The sequence below is a fragment of the Xiphophorus maculatus genome, chromosome 5 (assembly GCF_002775205.1).
Source record: "Xiphophorus maculatus strain JP 163 A chromosome 5, X_maculatus-5.0-male, whole genome shotgun sequence".
Lineage (NCBI taxonomy): Eukaryota > Metazoa > Chordata > Actinopteri > Cyprinodontiformes > Poeciliidae > Xiphophorus > Xiphophorus maculatus.
In genome coordinates this window covers 5,850,644-5,872,068 of record NC_036447.1, presented here as the reverse complement: position 1 = coordinate 5,872,068, position 21,425 = coordinate 5,850,644, and the positions used below count along the sequence as shown (strand labels likewise).

Genomic DNA, 21,425 nt, shown 5'->3' with positions numbered 1-21,425 from the left:
TTTCACAAATATATCGCTTATCCCATCTATGCAGATGACATCCAGTTGTATCTGTTTTTTAAACTGGACTAGCTGGATTGGTTGTTCACCTTCATCCAGTGTTTATCTTGGATCAGTGATGGGCTGCCTAGCAATGCTCTGGTTTTAAACACAAATAAAAGAGAGACTTTAATTAGAGCTCTACATCACCTGCTTTCTGAAATCCATCAGGCAGTTGCCTCTTTTTGCCCGGTAAAAGAATCAAATGTTCTAGGAGTTACATTTGATTCCTCATTAGGCTTTGACTCACATCTAATTCTCATTCCTGTTTCTTTCATTTAGAAAACATTTCCTCTACACAACACATGGTATTCCAGGCAGATATTGAGAATAGTATTAATCTATTTATTTAGTTGTTTTTGGACCACTGTAATGCTCTTTTTACCAATCAGGACAAATAATCAGTTTTACGTCTGTAAGCTATTCAGAATCCATGTGTATTTACTTACTAAATCTACTAAACATATACCCCCGTGGTCTTAAAATGTAGAAGTTCTAGTTTCTTAGTCTCCTGATTATTTGTGTCAGTTTCTAACCAAACACTCTGCTGCTTGTGGCTTTTGGTGCCAAGCCCAGAGTCTCCTAGCTGCTCCATGTACTCTGCTATAAATGAAGGGGGACAGGGTCTTTCAGTCTGTGGCTCCTAAACTGTGGAACAGCTTGAACCAGCAGCTTCGCTTTGCTGAGTCTGTGGAGGATTTTCAAAAACAAGTTAAAATTGGTTTGTCCTACCAGGCTTTTGACTCAAGATTGTTTTGAGTATTTAATGTCTGTTTTTTTACTATGCATAACTTAACTGTGATTTATGTTGTACTTATTTACTTATTAAATGACACAAATCTCATGTAGAGCTTTATTAGTAGGGGAACTATTTATTGCTTCTGTTTTGGTAACCGTAGTGGTGTGACTGCATGGTACACAATCATAAACCCATAAACACAAATAGTGCTCTAGTAAATATGTCCATTTGTAATACGTGTCTTTGGGACACCAGTCACATAAATAGGTGTGGTTTGTACTGCTAAACAGCATATAGTATAGTACTGCATTTAATCATATTTTAAATTGATTTATATTTACCGATTCCATCAATGAAGAAACAGTGGAGAAAATGGTAAACATAATAATCCTGACATTATGGACAGTTTTAGGGTTTTAAAACATCATTAATTGGAATTTATTATGACAACAATAAATAAAAATTTAAGAAATTTAACACAATAAATGCTCACCCCTATTTATTAGGGATGAGCACTTTTCAATGAAATCAGTCATTCCCATTCAGGCACACATTTACACCTTGATGATGGGAAACTACTGGATTGAAGACACAGCTGCCCTGAGGTGACCTCTAGTTACTTATTTACTTACTTACTGTCAAACAGAGAAACTTTGCCCAAACTTTATGTTTTTCAAAAAGGGAAGACTTTACTTTAAAAATGTTTTACCTGCTTTGTGCCCAAATGCAATCTTAGCACAACCTGTTTAAAAGTCAGAACAAATCAAATAAATAAAACCTTTTTTCCTATCTTTCTCTATATGTATTTTTTGTTTATGATCCTTTTCGGTTGGGGCTCTGTGTCACGGATAAAACATTAAAAACAGCACACAGGAGTCAAAGTTCAGCCATGCAGCAACAGAAACTATATATATCTGTTTTTAGAGTTCACCTTCAGCCCCCTTTCAGTGTACGTCTCAAATTGAACTCCAGGTTATTGCTATAGGATACAAAGTGCCACAGGGACAGTGGAGCTGACCTGACAGCACAACCTACTGTGATGAGTTTTTGTTTCAGCCGTGACATTCAAAATGTGGCATAAACTAAATAAAGTATGAATCCATCCTGCCTTTCAGGTCGGCGGAGGTGGCATAATGGTGTGGGAGTATTATTGCTGACCTTTCTTTCTGTTTATGACTACAGTGTACGAATCTGCAGTAAGTGTGTGATACTATTGTGGAAATATGAACCATAATCTCTGAGAAATGTTTCTGAAACCTTGTGTTGTCTATGTCAAGAAACATTAAGATAGGGGTGGACAATAAATCAGTAACAATATACATCATGATAGGCATGTGATCAATATCAACAGGTAATACATCTGATTAAATTTTCAATAATTTCACTGAACCACAAAGAATTCTGGGGGATGTAGGCAGAGGAAAGGTTTTAGTCGCTCAACCTCTCACAGCCAGCCAAGCTAGGTTGGTGGCATGAACTAACTCACTCTCTCTTTGGTTGCTTAGCAACAACTCTCTCTTTGGTTACTTAGCAACAACCCCATTGAGTTACTTTGCAGCAGCAGTTCAAGTTTTCACCACTGTGTCTCACAATGGCTTAAAAAAACAACAACATGGAGTGAAAACTGTGGATAAAACAGAAAAGGTAACATCACTAGTTCGGCAGTATTTCAGATATTTAAAACAAAGAACTAATAAATAATCATCTAAATTGGAACAAGCAAGGTGTATCTATTAAAGTGGCCATTGATTGTGAAATCCCAAACCTTTTTGCTGGATGAAACTATAACTGGTCTGTTGTAAACATTTATGTTATTTTATTCTTTATTCATTGGTTTATTTCTTAATGCAGTAAAACACCAGTCTGCTCTAAATTTATCTTGCTTTTCTGTATTTTGTTTACTAATGAACATTTGTATTTATAAAATCAGGACAGAGTTTGCTATGAGGTTTTAGTAAGAACATTTCCAGTTTGTTATCTGAAAAGCAGATTCGGTCTAAAAGTCGCTCCGTACATAAGACGCAAACAAGCACAGCCCAAAGGCATTATTGACATGTCATTTATTTCATGTGGCTGAACAGGAGCCGGTTCTCTAAATAACTGTAACTGTCTGGAAAGCAGCTGCCAGTTAGTGTTGGGATTCATTATTAGATTGACCAGTGTTCCCCTGCAGGCTCACTGAGGAGCTTATTGGAAGCTGAAAATGATTATAGATCCTGACATTTGGGGAAGCAGTGTGCTGATCACTGCATGGTTCAAACCATAATAATCACTTTCATTATGATTATTATGACTACTGTTACGACTTCTATTTGGATTAATAATATGTAACAAAGAAATTAAAATTATGATTTAAAAGGAAAAAAAAAATCCAAATGAAACACACGCAGGGCGTCCACCTCAAACTGAATCATGGTGATGCTCACAGGATGTTTTAGTCTCAAAGACACAGAGCCACATTATGCACTCCAGTGCCGTCCCCCATGGCACCAAATCACACCATCACAGAGGGTGGAGAGAAAATCACAAATTACACCTGTACTCTAAAAACACTGTCTGACACACACACCTTGAATTGGGTGACAATGTGTTGAAAGCCCATGAGGATTTGCAGAAAGAGAGAGAGAGAAAGAGGAGAGAGCAAAAAAATGATGGATTGTGTGTCACATAAAGGACAGCAAGAGAAAGGAGGAAAAGGAAACGGCTGGATTGGTAATAAAGGTTAAGTAGCTTAATATTGTTCCAAGGTAGTTTTCATTTGTACTTATGCTTAGAAGAGCTGCTAATGCATGCATTAAAAAAAATGCATTCACATGCGATCATAGGAAATCGAATTATTTTGCAATAATTCAATCAGGGAATGCAGCACTGATAATATTACTAGACCCCATCAACAACACACACTGATAAGTGGAAGTTGATCTATTTTCAGTATTAGTTTATAAATGCAGGCAGAAAAAGCACTGAAGGTGTGAGAAGATGTTTAAAAGGAAAGTATATTTATATTTCTACACAGGCATGCCATTTATTCAAGCTGCTACTACAAGAAAACACCAGCCTCTATAAAACGATTGGAAGGCAGAAAGTATAAGTTGCTCTGCTTACTTAAACTTTTTGAGCTTTTGACCTCCTTCTGCTAAACATGCTGGATTTGAAATTGTAAAATCCAGGGAGTAGGGCAGGCTGTTTTAACATAAAATTGGCTCCACCACATTTACACTCCTGATTTCTAAAATTGGTTTATGACTATACATATTAGGTTATTAAGGCATCTAAATTACATCCTGAATAGTAAAAATGATGTCAGATTTTCTGTTAAGTTGCATGAAGGCTTTAATTGACCAGTCATAAAGTAAAGTTGAAATATCCTCCTTTGTGTTCTGATCAGTCTGAAATCCAATTAAAGACTTCTTTAATAACATTATATTAAAGATATATTATATGTATTTTCAGATAGGAGATGTATGTTTTTAGTGTAAGTTAAACTGCAGAAATCTTGAAAGCCAATAATTACAACTAACTTGAGGATTCCTGCAATGCTAATTTTGACTAGTCAGGTATCTCCAAATGAATTAGAAATATTTTGAACATAGACATTTTTTCTATTTCAAATACTAACTAACTTTCTGAGTAGTCATAATGACAGAAGTGATATCTTGAATAAGTATACTGTCTAGTCACAACATCCCAGAAATATATATTTCAAATTTTCAATGCAAAAATTTAAAACATATATAAATTAAAATTTAAAAAGTTTTTTGAAAATGCACAATTTTGGGGGAGTGGGTTCACAGTAGCACTTTTAGCTCTTCAAATCTGTTTTTAAGTGTGTGTGAAGGGAATTATGCAAAACATCTTAATTCAGATGACTAAAAATGTAGTTTCTACTTCTTATAAATAAGTTTGAGATATCTTGAATTGCAATTACACTTTTAACTTCAGCTACAAATGGCCTCTTAGCATCTGGTGGTGAGCTGTAATCAAGTGTCTTTAAGCAACGACAGGAGGTAACTTTAATTAAAATGTTTACCTCAGTCTCTTGTAAATTTAGAGGCAGCAGATGTTAAACACTCATGGTAAAAAGAGAGGATGCCGTTTTTAAATAATAAGGTGTGTGCATTTTATATCTCAGGTAGTTGAGGTGCATTTAGTTTTTCACAGATGCTTTTTATTGTTGAGTTCTGTTCAGTATACTGGTATTATTTCTTTGCTAAATAAAATATATTTTTTTGAGTAAAATAATTCTTTGGTCAATTCTTTAAGTGATGCACATAAAGTATAAGCAATGATTGACTTGTATGAAAGAAAAACAAAAACCCTGAGCCTAAATTCAGAAAAATGAAAGTTGAGGTGTTCTCTGAATCTTTTCTTTTTCTAATTACGCTTTGAATAGAGAACAAGGTTATCTTTTATTTGGAGTTGTATTAATCCAGCTCTAAATATCTTCCATCCATGTGTGTTCAGTCTTGTGTTTTTTTTTTGTTTTTGCGAGAACTACAATAAATATGCTGGTTTCTCCCATAAAAAAGCAGCAGAGAAACTTTTTAAATCTGTCGATTCAAATAGAGACACGGCTGAAGACATAGTAAAGGAGGCAGTGCGATAGCACATTATGAGACAAAGCCAAGAGTTTTCGGAGATGAGACTAGGCAGGAATCGCAGGGTGACAGATGTAAGACTGAGCAGAAGATCTGTGGGGGTGTGTGAAGAGAAAAGGAGGGAGATAAAAGGCTCCTAAAATACCTCTGGTCAACTGGAACAAATCAAGGAAACCCCAAAAGGAACACACACACACTCACAGGGGTGCACACGCACATGCGCAATGTTTGAGATGCTCCATCAACCAAAGTCTGCATGAAAACAATCACTCTAGCAACTGCCTGAATGAACATACTTTTACCCTGCTATTAGCTATGACCTCTCACTCCTTAACATACAATTAACCAGGTAATGGAGTGGAGAAACAAAAAGACACTCCAGGGGAAAATATTTTCAGGACTTGCTTACTCTAATCTTATGCACGCTGCTGTATGTGCTGTACTTAACTTCAGCAGGCAATGAACCAGATAAATCAGAAAAGAAATGTTTGCTGTTGATCTTGGTGTGCAGGCCTAACTTGATAAAATATGCACAGAAGCGTCTACTTAAGGACATTTGGAGTTTGGTCATGACTCGTACCGTTTTGCACGTCCAGAATGTGATGTTTGTCGAGCATCCATCCTCCCATGTTGGAAGCATCCATTTCATAGCCTTGCAAAATGGCCGTTCGCTTCTCCCACAGGATGAGGTCCAGACATGACTCGTACTCAAACCCCACTGACACTGTTGGACAGACACAGAAGGGTGGGTGTGTGATGATGTGTAATCCAAATCCACACAATTAGGAAAAAGTCACCTATTTAAAATAAATGAACAGCAAAGTTACAGTTCTTCAACCTACAGACAGTTTAGCTCCAGCGTCCTTTTTTACTCTAATTTATGCAAGCTGCAAAGCTCATACTGTGAACCCCGACACACACACGTTCACCCCCACCTAATTAGAAAATAAAGTGAAGGTATTCTCCAGCTTGTTGGGATTCATAAATGAAACTCATTTGCATGTTTTTGGCATTGTTATTATCATGAAAGCATGAAAAGTTATACATGCAATGACAGACCCATGGTAACATGAGCTAGATGTACATATTAAACTTGCCTCTGAATGTACAATTAAAAAAATAGCATGGTAAAAATTAAGGCAAAATGTAAAATCATGTAAATTGCTCAATAATTCTATTTGTATCTTGTAATTAATAGGAATTTTATTTTAAAATGTTTTATTTTAACTTGGTTCATTTCTAACATTTTGCTTTCTCATTTTCCCTCTGCAGAATACAAATTGATTATAAAATGCTGACCTCTGAACAGATGGATAGATAAATGGATGAATTCATATCTGATATTTTCCATTGCATGATACAAATTCAAGCTATAAAACTGACTGGTGGTAAAGTAAGTTGTGTCCTGATGTATTTTTTTCCCTTAAAACACAAAATAAACATTTAGGTAATGATAAACAAAACTTATTATATTTGGTGATTATAGGATAATTTCTGCTTGCTTAAGGTTACATTTTTGCAAACTCAATAAAAATGTCAAGTCAAAGCAATCTGAACATCTTGAAGTGTTTGTCTTTATCTCGTTCATTTATCATTATATTACTATTATTCTATTGTCAATTGTTCTTAATATTATTTATACATTTATTACAGTGCATAATGTGTTTATTTTATTTCTAAAATGTCTCTGTTCTTCAGCAAAATCATCAATCTCACCCGTATCATTCAACATCATGCAGAATTATTTATATAATCCTTCATTATGCTGTGTTATCTTTTCAGTACTTCTTTTTTTCATCAAATTTACAGTTCAGATAACTGCATCTGAAGCAGCAGCTGCTGCTGCTATTAGAGCCTGATAATATCCTTTCCCATTGTAACAAGTAGTGTCTACACCCACAGTAACATACAGTTTGAGGTCATTCACAGAAGCAGAAGTCTCTTTCAAGATGAGTCTGACATGTGCAGAACCAATTACCAGTAATAAGTGCACAACATGTTTGTGTCTGATGCGTTTCCATCCTGCTTTGATGTCTCAGTGAAAGCTAAGGTTTTAGTCAAAGGCAGCAGCAGTTTTTTTGATCCTGATGGCACCTCCACTCTCCGATGGGTCCTATGTGTTTATTAACTATTACGAAAGAATGCAACTGATTTTGAAGTTTATATGATAGGTGATATGCACGTCACTGGCATTTCCTACTGTGAGAGATTTTGTTTTAAGATTAGCCTTTTAAGACACAATAAAATAAATCTGAAAGGCTAAAATGAGTTGAGGAGGAGTGCTCTGACACTGATATATTAACAGCTCAAGCTGCGACTTTCCCTCCCTCTGTATGTAGACAATTATTACTGCTTCTAGTCTGATTTTCAGGTCTCCACTGGCAGGTCTAGAAACAGCTCTTAAGCTAGTTTACAAAAGGTTAGGCCATAAACAGATCATACGTTTAGAGTGGTTCAAGATCAATGTGGAATATAATTAGAAAAACTCAAGAATATGTTCAATATGATAAGTGTGTTTGGAAAATATTTTTTATCTGAATTAAGTTAGCCAGGATTGGAGTTTTTCTGTAATGCAGGAGACAGAAAGTTGGTGGAACTTTGCTCCAGTTTGGCTCCTTATTCATGCACACACAATATTTAACAGCTGTAAGACTAGTGAATAAGGTAGAATGTGTAAATAAATTATTTTGATTGCATAATTAACTGTTCACAGACTTTTACAATGTGGGATTGGAAAAATATCTGTATTAAGCATCAAATAGTTTATAGTTTTGCAACATATTGTACCCTCAAAATGGCAAGAACAACCATTATGTTGGTTTAAACGCTTAAAAAGGATCTAAAGAAGCACCGATCAGAATTATGTGTTTGATTTCCAACTTTTAGTTCTGGTAAAGCTTTAACCAGCTGGTAGTAAAAAAGATAAAAGACGATTCTGATATTGATTTAAGAACTTTAACACGACTAGATAAAAAAAAAAAAAGGCATTTAAATAATTTTCTGGAGCCTCACTGCTGCATGAAGTCATTATTTATTGATATTAAGAACAGAGGAGATATCCCTCAGTTTGAATATGAGAGCTGTCGCTGCAAAACTGTATTGCGCATCTCAAATTAGCAAGTAGTCATTGCAGAAGTTTGTTTTGAGAGAAGAAACTGAGTTTAAAAGATATATTTTCAAAGATAGTGAAATCAAGCGTTAAGTAGTAGAAAAGTAATTTGTAAAGTATCTGAAGAACGTGGTTAGATGCTTTATTTGTTGCTCACCAACTGCTTCTGACAGTCCAAAGACGCGCTGGCCATAGGCGTCTGTCTTATCCCAGATAAAAGTGTACGATAGATTTGGTTGGGCAGGGAACCATTTCTGGAAGAGGCGACCCACTACCGCCACCATCAGGTGAACCTGTATCAATAGAACAATGACACAAAGGTCACGAAAGTTAACCATTGACTTCATTTACTTCATTGTTGTTGGTACAGATTCTGCAGATTCTAATTGTTTTAGATAACTACAAGGACACACATCTCACCTTCATCAGGTTGAAAGGAATTGATGATTGTGTCATGGAAACTTTGAGGACTGGTTTATATCCAGCAGCTCTGGAGCTGAGGTAGACCAGGTTTAGATCACTGCCTGGTATTGAAGTTTCTTCTTGGAGAACCTGTCAGAAAAACAACAGAAACAAAATCAAAGCTCACAATTATTTCATTTCACTACTCAAAATTTGTCTCATTTCGATTTGAACCCTGCAGTCTACTCAGGGTTCCCCCTGAGGTGATGAAGTTCCTTCCTGGAGCTCTAAGATGAGAAATGTCAAGTCATGACATAACAATGACAGATCTAACATGTTAGCAGGATTTTTTTTAAAAATGACAGCTGAATAATAAATAACAATGTAAGCCAGTTAGAAGAGAGAACATTCAACACAATGTTTGTTCCACAACATTTAACTCACTCCCAAAGTCAATTTAGTCACTAATTAACCTAACATGCATGCTAATTGGGTTGCACAACGTTACACTTGTTAGCATTGTTGCATCGCCGTAAGAAGCTCCTGGATTTCTACATAGAGTTTGAATGTTCTCCCTATGTATGTGTGGGTTCTCTCCAGAAATGGGCCAAGCGTTAAGCAGTAGCATCATCATACGGTCAAAAAACTTTTTTTTTCTCTAAATAGAATGGATAGAAAGATGGAAGGATGGATGAATGGATGTGTGTTTTTGGAGTGTTTGAGGAAAGCAGCGGTACTCCAACCCACACATGCATAGAGAAAACAAGCCAAGACTCAAAGTTTGTGTGTGGAAATGTTTTTTTTTTACTAATTACTAAAATATCCACAGTTTTAATTGGAGAACAGTGAGACAAGAGAAAGAGCACTTTTGATTAAGATGAAGACTATTAAGAAAAAGATTATTCAAAAAAAGGATCCTCGGGGAGACATTCCTCTTCCATGGACCATTTTGGTGTTACACTGTTTTTCAGCACGATTGGCTTTTCATTATTTGGACATTAAGTGTTCATTACATATCCATTATGTCCCCTTTAAGATTGCCCTTCTATCTGATGAAGCCAACTCGCCAAAATTTATCAGGCCACTACTGGCTGGCTCGCCTTCCAGCTGCCCCCACATACCCACCCCTACTTACTTGAGTCACACACTTTCTCTTTTTTGCAGTATTACAAGAGAATTACAGACACAAGGCAAATAAAAAGTAATCATGGAGCACTGGTTAGGGCTGTAAAACTCTAAACTACTATCGTCTGTTTCACTTTCACAGGAGACTGGTTAATGCAATGTGACGACCAAAAGCCCAAATCTAAAACACACACACAACCGCTCTCCTTCACTGTTTTCAGTAGACCCAATTCATCCTGAAGCCACACAAGTGAAATACTTCTCTTTTCTTCTTTTCTAACACACACAGATGCTCACACTCTCATTTGTGGTCAGAAGTTGTTGAAAGTAAAAGAACTATATTTAGCTGTGTGTGCATGTTTGTCCATAACACCCTTCTTTAGGAGGATTTTAGTAGAACTCAGAATAATTTAGTGTATGGTCATTGCCTCAGAACACATGCAACAGCTATTTCAAAAGCCATAAACATTAAAATGACAATCAATATGTAGAACAAAGCTGCACTCTGCAATAAAACAGATTATTGCATGGCAGAATGAGAGAGGACATTTATTTTCATTCCAATAACATTAAATACAACAGATTTTTTGCTCATAACAGCTTTACAAATGGAGGGTATTATGTACTTTCCATTCACTAGAGGCATGTTATAGTGTGGCTGCGTGCTATATTTAGTAAGTGAGGAGGACATAGTTGTAGTAAAGAATAACTATGATACATTCAGTTGAAAAAATTAATTATTTTCCAACAGTAATTCCTGCTTCAAGTCACCAATACAGCTTGAATGATGTTTAGCCAGTGCAGTGCAGATTCAGTTTATGTTTAAACTGAAAAATTTATCACAATACAGGTGTTTTACATCAGTCGATAACAATAATTGATGATATTAATAATTGTTGATTAGATTTTTGTTTTACTGCAGCACTGAGGTCAAAAAAAATTCTCATTTCTGCACAATTTTTCATTAGAGTGCACAATTTGGTCAAGCAAAATTAACTTTTAATATGTACATAATTAATAGCTGTAGTACAATCTGCCCAAACTGTTTCACCTGAATCTAATCTAAAACACACATTACAACAAATCCATGTTGTAAAGTGCATTCTTTATCCACAACAGGAGTATTAGTATGAACACTGTCATGCACAAATTCATCACCATTATCAATTCATTGTCAGCACAAATCCTACGAGTATCATCATTTGTAAGATTATGACTAGTAGTAATACTGGTTCAGTAGTTAAAATTATTGCTAAGTAACATGTAAGTTGTCCAAACACATCTAATTTTGCTACATACAGACTTTGGTGGATCCTCACCACATCAAATCTTTCACAATCAAATTTCTCATATTTCTCACTGCTATTCACATCTAGTTTTTAACTCAGTTGTTCCAGGTGAATACTGGATATGCTGGGTAATGGGTAGAATATCTGACCAGCAACCTTCAAATAGGTTTATCATACCTGAGTTTCAGGTATAATGGGGCCATCATCATGTGATCCTCTGAAAAATGTAGAGAGGGGTGAGGCAACAATCACTGGACTGGGTCTGATGAAGCCACTCAGGTCACAGCTTGGAATGTCATTTTCCTCCTGGAATAAGCAAACACAGATTGTTGAACTGTTTTCTGTTTGTAAATATGAATTTCTTCTTTCCTCTGGGCATAATTCATTTCATAAATCAGTGCCAGTATATAAATTATGAACACGTATCTTCCTTTAATAACATTCTAAGTCAGTATGTTTCCAGTCACAGGAAAGAACTAAAAAGTCAAAAAGTTCAAAAACCCTTGACTAAGTGGCAGATGTGGTTAATTGCCACAGTATGATTTTAAGGAAACATGTCATCTATATAGAAATATGTGTCAACATGTACCTTCTTCATCACCAGAGTGTCCATCACATAGAAGACGTTCCATGGCACCCACACGGTTCTGTACTGAGTGATAAATGGAGCACGCTCAAAACTGAGGGTCAGTGATGCCCCTCCGTTGGCCAAGAGGTCAAACCTGTGAACACATCAACAACAAACAACCAGGTAGATTAGTTTAAAAGAGCTCCAAAAACAGTCTGAAGTTATTTTAAGATAATTATTTACATAACTTAACATTGACGGATATGCTGATAATTGGCTGATCTATTTTTGGATGGTTATTCATTTAATTAGTTAATTGATTGGTGTATTAAGTCATTGGTTGGTTGGATTGTATGATGGTTGAACTTTTGGTTTTCTGGTAAAATGCTTGATTAATTGACAGGTGGGTTGATCTTTCTGATGGTTGGTTGGTTGGTAGATTCACTGGTTGGCATGTGTGTCAGTAGGTTAACTGATACCTGATTGCTAACTTGGTTTATTTGGAGGTTGTTTTATCTATTGGCTAGTACATGAGTATGTTGATCTATAGTTAACTAGATTAAGTGGTAGGTTGGTCGATCTATTAAAAGGTTGGTCTGAAACATGAAACACTCCCTAGAATCTAGGGTCTTATGTAAAATTGTGCAAAAAAAATGGCAGTTTTTTTTTTTACCAAGTTCTAAAACTGTGTATGAATGCATTGTAAAATTTCCTATTTCATTTTTTTAACAAAAATTAAGTCAACAAAAATCTGTGTATGAACAACGACGTTCCGACTAGCTGCCAGTGTGAAGACAAATTCTGGAAGTAGTTTTGTAGTGTTATCGTCCTGCCAGGGTTTGCCATATGAAGACAGATAGAAGATCTGAAACTTCTGAGCTGTTTTTAGCTCCAGACATTATAAACAAAACAAATGAACACAGCCAAAGTGTAGATTCGAGAGTCGGACTGTCAACTGTTTGACACATTTGATGAGAAGCACATATGGCTCGACACACTGTTTTTGTTCTGCTGGGCTTTCAAGAGTCACACTTGATTGTATCCTCTCAGCCAACTGTGCTGAAGTGATCCAAGCAACAGCAGCAACATAGCGAGGGGAATCATTTAGAATGCAATTGGTCAGCCAACACCGTGCATTGTGAGCAGATGTAAATATGCCTCTTGAATCGAGTCGTGGGCAACTCAGTTACAGTGACAGATGGGTTGAAATTTTAAGCAGTGTTTCTAAAATAAATGTTTTCAAAGAGGGTGTTTGTGGAAATTACAATTATGTCTCTGCACAGCTTGGGAAATATCATGGGAGATAAGCGGCTTCAGAAGTGTTGGCAGGTGTGTGTTTATTAACTAGCACTCAACAGCATTTAAGCAGTCTCATCATAAGTATAAGAAAACAGCTGGTCAGAATAATTCTTGGCTAAATTTGCATAATGGTGTTTACAAAGGGGTGACAAAACGACATTATCTCACACAGTTAAGACACATCTAGCTCCAGCGCTGGCTCCTTTCATGGTCCACACTGAACATGTTTCATAGAGGCAGTTTTCCTCTGACAATACACAGTAGCTGCTGACTTTTGGCGTAATTCATCAATGAAAAGGACAATTTTAGAGTAAACTAGTAGGATTTTCTGCATAAATGAGCAGTCTATGTTTTTTAAAAGGAATCTAAAATGTATTCTGAATATATGTGAAACTAACAATTCATTTTTCTGTTCATTAATTTTGCATTGGTCCAGTTTAATCAGTGGCATTATACAAAGACAGCATTTGCCACAATTTTATATCTCATGACGACAAAACAGAAAATTATAGAAGCTCATTATAAACCATCAGTTCCATTTAAAAAATCTCTAATCCTGTGCTTTTAAAGTTGATTTATTGATCCTTTGTTCTCCTGCTGAGACATTTACAAGCATTTTTGCCCAAGTCTGGTCTCATTCAGTCAGTGCTCAGCAATTACCTGATGAATGTTGGCTAGCTAAAACACAGAATTGTTGGAAGGCAGAGTTAAAATAATTACCTTTTAGCCTAATTTAGCGATCAGAGATCACCTTTAATATTGTTTTAAGAGACTCAAGCTCTGGAACATGATGCCAGTCTGAGTTTAGTCTGGATTGTTTAGAGAGTTTAAGCCGAGTCTGAAGTCTTTGTTCTCGTGTCTGTCAATCAATCAGGAGGAATTAAAGTCACTGACTTTATTCCCCATTTCTGCTCTCTTGCACTGGAAAGAAATGATGTATACATATGCAAAAAAAAAAAAAAAGTATAATGCCTGCATCCCTAAATGTTACAATGAGAAGAAGCGACACAATTTTTGCTCCAAATATGCATAGTATTTTAGAACAAAAGGAGGCTACAAGTCTAGCAAATTCTTAACACTATTTGAAACAAGCAGAAGCTACAGTGAAGGGCAGAAATCAGGCACTGATTACTGTAATTTGCAAAAACACCAAATTGTAATTAATATGTCACTTTTCACTCTGCAACAGATTAGAAAATTACATTGTACATTATTCAAGTTGCTAAGAAGAACTTTCAAAGAATTTTGCTACTCTTAAGTGAATTATTTTGAAGATAAATTCAAACTGGATAGCTGAATATTACATGTAGAGTGACGGTCTCAGAGAGAAATACGTACATGCCATCTTTGCGTGTTATAGTGTATCCATGGTCAGGGTAGTGGACAAATGTCACATTGACTCCAATCAGAGGAGTTCCATCAGAGGTCAGCACCTGGCCTCGGATTATTGACACCAAGCTGGAGAGACAACCACAGGACAGAGGTTTTTAGTAAAGGAAACAGTCACTAGCAAAAACTGGCAAAGCCTGGCGTTTGATTTTTATTTGTAAAGCAAACAGAGACACAGAGACAAGTGTAAAAAAACAACATGAGTCAATCTTGTGGTTGAGAAAATTTAGTGACAGAACATTATAAACAGACCCATTCAATAAATTTGATTATTTTTGAAAAGTACATTTATTTCATTAACTCAACTCCCAAAATAAAACACAAGATAGACTAAATACACACAAACACTTAAGAAAGAATTTCAATTTACACCTAATTCAAATTCAACATTTAAGAGAAGAATATCACATCAAAGCAATAAAATATGGGATTGAGTTAAAGTATGTTTAATACCTGCTCAAAGGTTGTTTGTTTTTTTTTAAAAGCTGCATTTAAACTGACAAACAAGGCTCATCAGAACCCATTATAATTTTTTGTGGACGTCTGGATATGAGGGACATTAAGCACAGAACTGTGTCTGTACTTATAATTCATGATTCAGAGGTTTTGGCCTTGAAATTATTTAATTATTCATAGTAGTGCTGAAAATTTATTATTTTTCCAACAAGACCCAACTAATGCCTCATTTCCCCTGAGCAGTCTGGCACAAGTCTGTGCGGTTTGGTACGCTATTTTATGGTCCGGTGTATTCAGTAAAAGAAGAACTCTAGATGTTTTACCTCTATCATCTCATCTAAAATACTTACCCTGAACAAAAACACTGGAAAAGCACACCCTCGTGCTTTGCAGAATCTCTAAATACATAAAGCCAACTAGAGGTACAAATACTGTAATGTACCATTCATTCTGAACATTGTCTTAATTTTTACATGAAATCCTCCTTGTAGAAACAAACAGTAAAAGGTGAAGGTGTACAAGACATTCACTTTTAAATGCTGAGAAGCAAAAGAAAAAAATACAGTTATAGTCAAAAGTGACTTTTTAAGGCTTTAAAACTTGATTTGACTCTTTACATATAATTGTAAAAAAGTTTAGGTTGCTGTCACACTTTCATATTTGCTACATATGTTGGCATTTCCTAACATGAGATTAACACTGAAAACAGAAACAAATTTTGTTTTGTTTGTGAGACATCCCAGTTTTTTATGTTGCATGTGTTGGGATATATTGTGTAAGGTGAACATAATATGATATTGCGCCATAATAGTTTACCTTGCCTTCACTATGACTGAATCATCTTGTTTAGAATTTTTTACACAGGTCTATGAAGTGTAGTTGATAATTACAATGTTATACTGTATTTTACATTCAACATAAAAATGTTCTTGTAGCGGATGTTTACAGGGTAGAAATCTGCAGTGTCTTTGCACGACCACTAAGCCCTTTGAAGTCACAAATCATTTTATTCTGCTTCATTTCTCTCTGATCCTGCCTGTTCAGTAACATAATCTGTCTTATTGGATTTTGTGTAAATAAGTCTACAAACATGATCTCAAATGAATCAAGCGACTGATACAGTTCAGGTAATTGGATATATTAGTGATTTCATGGAAACAGATCTGAAGAGAATTACTGAGGTTATTCCATGTTGCTTTTCTGGCAGCTGGCTGTGTGACCCGGCTGCATGTTTGTCTGGACGTAAATCTGATCATTCAGAAGGAATTTCAGTGGTAGGTGTGTACTCTCCTACACTTGAAGCGTTCTAGTTATAATTGAAACAGCCAGATGCCTGTTAATGGTAGGTCTGAACAGGGCTTGAGTAAATCCTCATTCCTCCCTGCATTCGTTCACACCTGTACTTAGAGCTGTGATTGGATCAGCCAGCATGAATTTTAGCAACAGGTTTGAACAGCCTCTCTTTTTCTCTTGCTGTCTCACTGATTCCCACATTTAGGTCGTTGCCTCTGCATTCAATGTCTATGTATTGTGTAATCCGATCTATGAACAGGTGGTTTTAACATCAACCAGTCCTTAACTACCATCCATGTTTTAACCATGAACTTCTGTGTATTAAGTTGCTTATGGAGAAGGGTAGCACTTCCTGACAATAGTAATTATGTCAGAAATGGTTCCCACACCCTACACACACAAGTTTGAATTTCTACCAATATTATAGCTTTGTATTGACTTTAATTCATTTTAGTAACTGCATTTATGCCTAACCCAGACATGCCTAACTATTGGTAATCTATTCCTAACCTTAACCTTAACCGAAGCCTAATTCACACCATACCTGCAAATCTAACCTCTCATCCCAGACAAGTTTGTTCGCCATACTAGAACTGGGCTTTGGTCCCCATAAGGCCCATTGGTCTCCAGAAGGTTGGCAAATATGCCAGAAATGGTCCTAAATAGAACAGCTAAACAAGAACACGTGTACACACACATACATGCAACCAAACACACGTACAATAAATCCTTTTTATTATAAGGTTGTGAGCCCATTCATTATAGAAATATTGGACAACTTTATTATAGAGTTCATGGCCCCCTCCTTTTATGAAACATTCACACAAGCTGGCTGCATAAGAATGCCATTAGGTTTCTTCCTCATAAGCAGCGCGACTTTGACTCAATGTGTTTTACAGACAGCCACTTTCTCCTTCCCTCCGATCACATGAATGCCATCTTTGTGGCAGATGTGAACAGAAAAAGTTGGCAGTGTTGTCATCATATTTCTTCATTAAACTGACTCTGTCCACCACAAAAGCTAATTGCCATGAGAAATTGACAACAAGGACATTGAGGGAAATTAAAAGAATTGTTTATTCTTCCCTGGAGAGAGTCCTGACCTGTTGAGATATGGAGTCATCCAGACTCCTGAAGATTTGCTGTGTTATCTGGCACCAAGATGGTAGCAGTAGATCCTTTAAGTCCTGGAAGGTGGCCCCATAGATCATACTTGTTTGTCCTGCAAATCCCACCAATGCTGGATTAAACTGGTCTGGGGATGTTGATCTGGGAAGGCCAGGTCAACAACAAGCTCGGTTTTGTTTGGTGACACAGTGCATTATTGTGCAGAAAGAGCCCGCAGTCATCAGGAAGTACTGTTTCCATGAAAGGTGAGCATGGTCTGTAACAGTAATGAAGGTAAAAGTAACATCTATGTGTAAAAGAGACGAGGTTTCACCGCAGAACATTTCCCAAAGGATTGCATTGCCTGTAGTGACTTTCCTTCTGCGTATACTGTAGCCCATTCGGCTGCCATATTTTGTTCATGTCATTGACATACGCACACACACACATCCATGTGATGTTAAAGAAAATGGGATTTATCAGACCAGGCCACCTCTTTTAATCGCTCCGTGGTCCAGGGGTCAGCATAGCTACCATGCCAAGTCAGTTTCTATGTGGTTCCACACACAGCAAACTGAGTCACTTTCTGATCTGTCACTTTGCTACCAGAACCAGCATTAACCTCTTGACCACTGCAATGGTCCAGCCATCATAATTTGGTCCTTGTTAAATTCGCTCAAATCCTTAATCCACCGGATTTTTTCTGCTTCAAACACATTGGTTTTAAGGACAAAATGTTAACTCTGTATATCTTACCCACCACCAGGTACCATTCTAATCAATGCTATTTGTTTGCTTCAGATGTGACCAGTCATAATATTCAGCTTAAACCTATTTATTTTATAGTTTTCTCCTTGATCATTTCTGTTCCTCTTGCAGTCCCTTTCTTTTCTTCCCTCGTTTAAAAGCCCATCCTAGTTGGCTTTGGAAAGCAATTTGGCTTCAACTACCATAGATAACATACAAGAACAAAAAAATTTGTGGGCCCAGACCAACAGACAAATAAAATAATCAGTTCACCAAACATGAAGATCTTTGGGTTGTAAAACTTAGAGAGAGTACCTTACTCTCACTAACAAGAGAGGCATGAAAACTGTAACAAGCTGGTTGGGAAGTGAGCTCTGCACAAACATGCTTGGCAAACAAGACTTTCAAATGATATTTTTACTAATTTGTATTGACAAAACTTAACTAACAACAAAAACACACACAAAGCTCACGGATTACAGACAGACAATTACCTTTTATTGAATGGAGACTCTCCAGTGATGACATGAGTAGATTCAGGGCCAACCAGGAAGTGAATGCGTTGATAGAAAGATCTGGCCGCCTAACAAAGACAAGAGTTATAAACAAATAGATAATATAATTGTCAGTGATTGTCACTGTTGGAAGACAAATCAAAGTTTTCCAAATAACTGCATGCTGCTCCCTACCTGCTGGGGTGCCATTGAGGAGGGAGACTGGCTGAGCACTTCAGCAGGGTCTGGAGACCCTTTGCAGTATAACTGGTTTTGACAAGAGGGCTGAAGACAGCAGTCTGGATCCATACAATCAGCCAAGCCATCTGAAACCCACCAACAAGGTCTTTCATTAATAAAACTGACATGAAAAGAGTGCTGCTAATCTTAAAGCCCAACAATACAGGGAGTTTTGGAGGTTTTAAACATCATTAATTAGAATTTATCGTGATAACAATAGCTATCATGACATGAAATGTATCGCAATAAATGATAAATGCCCACCCCTGGTATCATGTAATTCCAGAAGATTTATGCGCTGCACATCTCCAGTTACACCATACTTTAAAATATGGTGATATATTGTATTTAGATGTGCCTACTGCCAAGGTCATTTGAATGCAGCAGATTCATTGTGATGGTCAGGAAGCAAACTTGAGATGATTTGAGCTTTGTGGAATGGTGTATTATTCTGCTGGTTGCAGCCATCAACAGACGGATACACAGTTGATAAAAGTATTGACATTGTTAGCAACAATACTCATTGAAGTTGTTGTTTTAAACAATGCTCAAGGATCTAGTGTATTCCATTAGATACAAGACAGATTGGATACAAACTTTGTGCTGTTCATGCACAATTCTGATCATACCATCAGAATGTTACAGCTTAGACTCACCGGCATATCTGGTTGCACAAATACTCCTCTCTTCGCTTTGCATGGAAATTCAACTAGATCAGCAGCTTCTGAAATACTCAAACCTATCTAGTACCAACACCTATACAGCGTCACTTAGATTTCCTTTATTCCACTTACTGAAAACACAAACAGCAAGCCCATCTAGACAGTTATATCCACTGAGCTACAATCATATCCTTGGCTGATTTGTTTTAATACACAACTGAATAAGGACCTGGTAAAGTGGCCAGTGAGTGTACATTCTTTTTGGGTCGAATTAAAACTGATGGAAGAAAATGAACCAAGACATCTGTTCAGCGCTAAGTGGTAGTAATCTTTGCTCCAATGCAATGGAGCCAATTGATAGTAGACCAAATAAATGCTGTGTACTGGCCTCTGAGCAATGCCATTCCATGCCCCAATAACAAGCAGCACAAATGGAACGAATGGACAGGAGATTAGAAGAATATATGAAGGGCAGGGAGTGAAAGAGCAGTAAGAGTGAAGACAGATGGAGGAGTGGAAGGATAGGGTGAGATATGCAGGGTAATAAAAATCTCAGTGGCTATTTGTCTCAGTTTCTTATACAAAAAAAAAAAAAACAGCTGTACATCTGGTGAACAGGCATCAGGGACTGAGATTACATTGAGGCACACAAACACATAGAAGCTCTGACACTTTTCATTCTCTCTCTCTAGCTCCTCTTTGTTCCCCATATTTTAATTAGTCCACCATGCTCATCAAACTCAGAGCTGGATATAACACTTAAGCCCAGAGCATTATTTCTAAATCAGCCTTTTTCTTTGACTCTCCCTGCCATTTTTTTCTAGTTTATTTTCAATGCGTTAGCTCTCCCTCAAGAAAAACCTAAAAGCAGATTTTTATTGAAGCTTCTAGTAGAACTGTTGCTGATTCAGATCTCTTTCCTTCTCTATAGCCTGTAATTTAAGCACTCTACAAGGCTTTTTGAAGTCTGGTAGCTGACAGCATTTCAACTCTACTGTCACATCAGCATTCACAACACATGTTCTCTTTTCATCTAGCAGCTGAAAAGTTGCAGCTTTTGGTGTAACAGTTAACATTCAGTGCATGTAAACAGATCAACTCCATACGTAGTTCTAAGCAGGATGCAAGGTATTTATTAGAAGAGCGCAGACTATTTTAAGCAAGATAGTATCGCTCTGAGTTGAAGAGAAGCAGAGTAACAGAAATGCTACGAGTCATTTGTAATATTACAACAACGCTGCAACTGGCTAACTGTTAGCACTACCATTAGCATCTATTTTCTTCAACATTAAATTAATTGATTATTTTACAGTTTCCTACTGAGAGTGGAATATCTATCTTGACTTCAACAATTAATTTATTTAGATTGATTAAACATAAACTGCATAATTCTACTGGGAGGACAATTTTCAGACCCAGGAATTAATTTATAAAATCAATTATTTTACTGTAAAAATGTGCCCCTCAAAATTCATTGGAGTTCATTGTATTCTATAAAAAAGCTAAGATAAAAATTGAAAAGAATGTTGTTAGCTTAAGTACTAATGACAAATGTGTCACTTTTTTCAGGTGAGAAAAAACTTATTCGATTAAGTGAACCTATTTTATTCAACGATTATAGAAATATTTCAATGTTAATACAATGTCAGGTCTGATGTGATGCAGTTAAATTGATAGCTTTTCTTCTGATGGGGGAAATGTATCATTTTGCTTTAAGAAAGTCAAGGTTAAACCATTGCCCACACCTGACAGGTCCTTGTAGAGCTAATTGATCATGTGGAAGTAGAAAGACATCGTCTAATTCCCTATTTTGCTGTTGAGACCCTGTTTGGTCAGCAACAAGTTGCCCTTTTTGATTGGTCACACTAA

General features: G+C 36.5%; 1 protein-coding gene across 12 annotated transcripts in view; it reads right to left on the bottom strand.

The window, feature by feature from the left end:
- Window positions 1–21,425, bottom strand: part of LOC102233011 (teneurin-3) — a 323,707-nt gene that overhangs the window by 52,441 nt on the left and 249,841 nt on the right. For all 12 annotated transcript variants that reach the window (XM_023333407.1, XM_023333406.1, XM_023333410.1 and 9 more), the window contains 8 exons: window positions 18,850–18,980; window positions 18,655–18,743; window positions 14,507–14,626; window positions 11,891–12,023; window positions 11,479–11,607; window positions 8,906–9,037; window positions 8,643–8,778; window positions 5,957–6,100 (listed from right to left, as the gene is read on the bottom strand). In XM_023333407.1, the coding sequence (XP_023189175.1) occupies window positions 5,957–6,100; window positions 8,643–8,778; window positions 8,906–9,037; window positions 11,479–11,607; window positions 11,891–12,023; window positions 14,507–14,626; window positions 18,655–18,743; window positions 18,850–18,980 (1,014 nt within the window). The remainder of the gene's footprint in view (window positions 1–5,956; window positions 6,101–8,642; window positions 8,779–8,905; window positions 9,038–11,478; window positions 11,608–11,890; window positions 12,024–14,506; window positions 14,627–18,654; window positions 18,744–18,849; window positions 18,981–21,425) is intronic.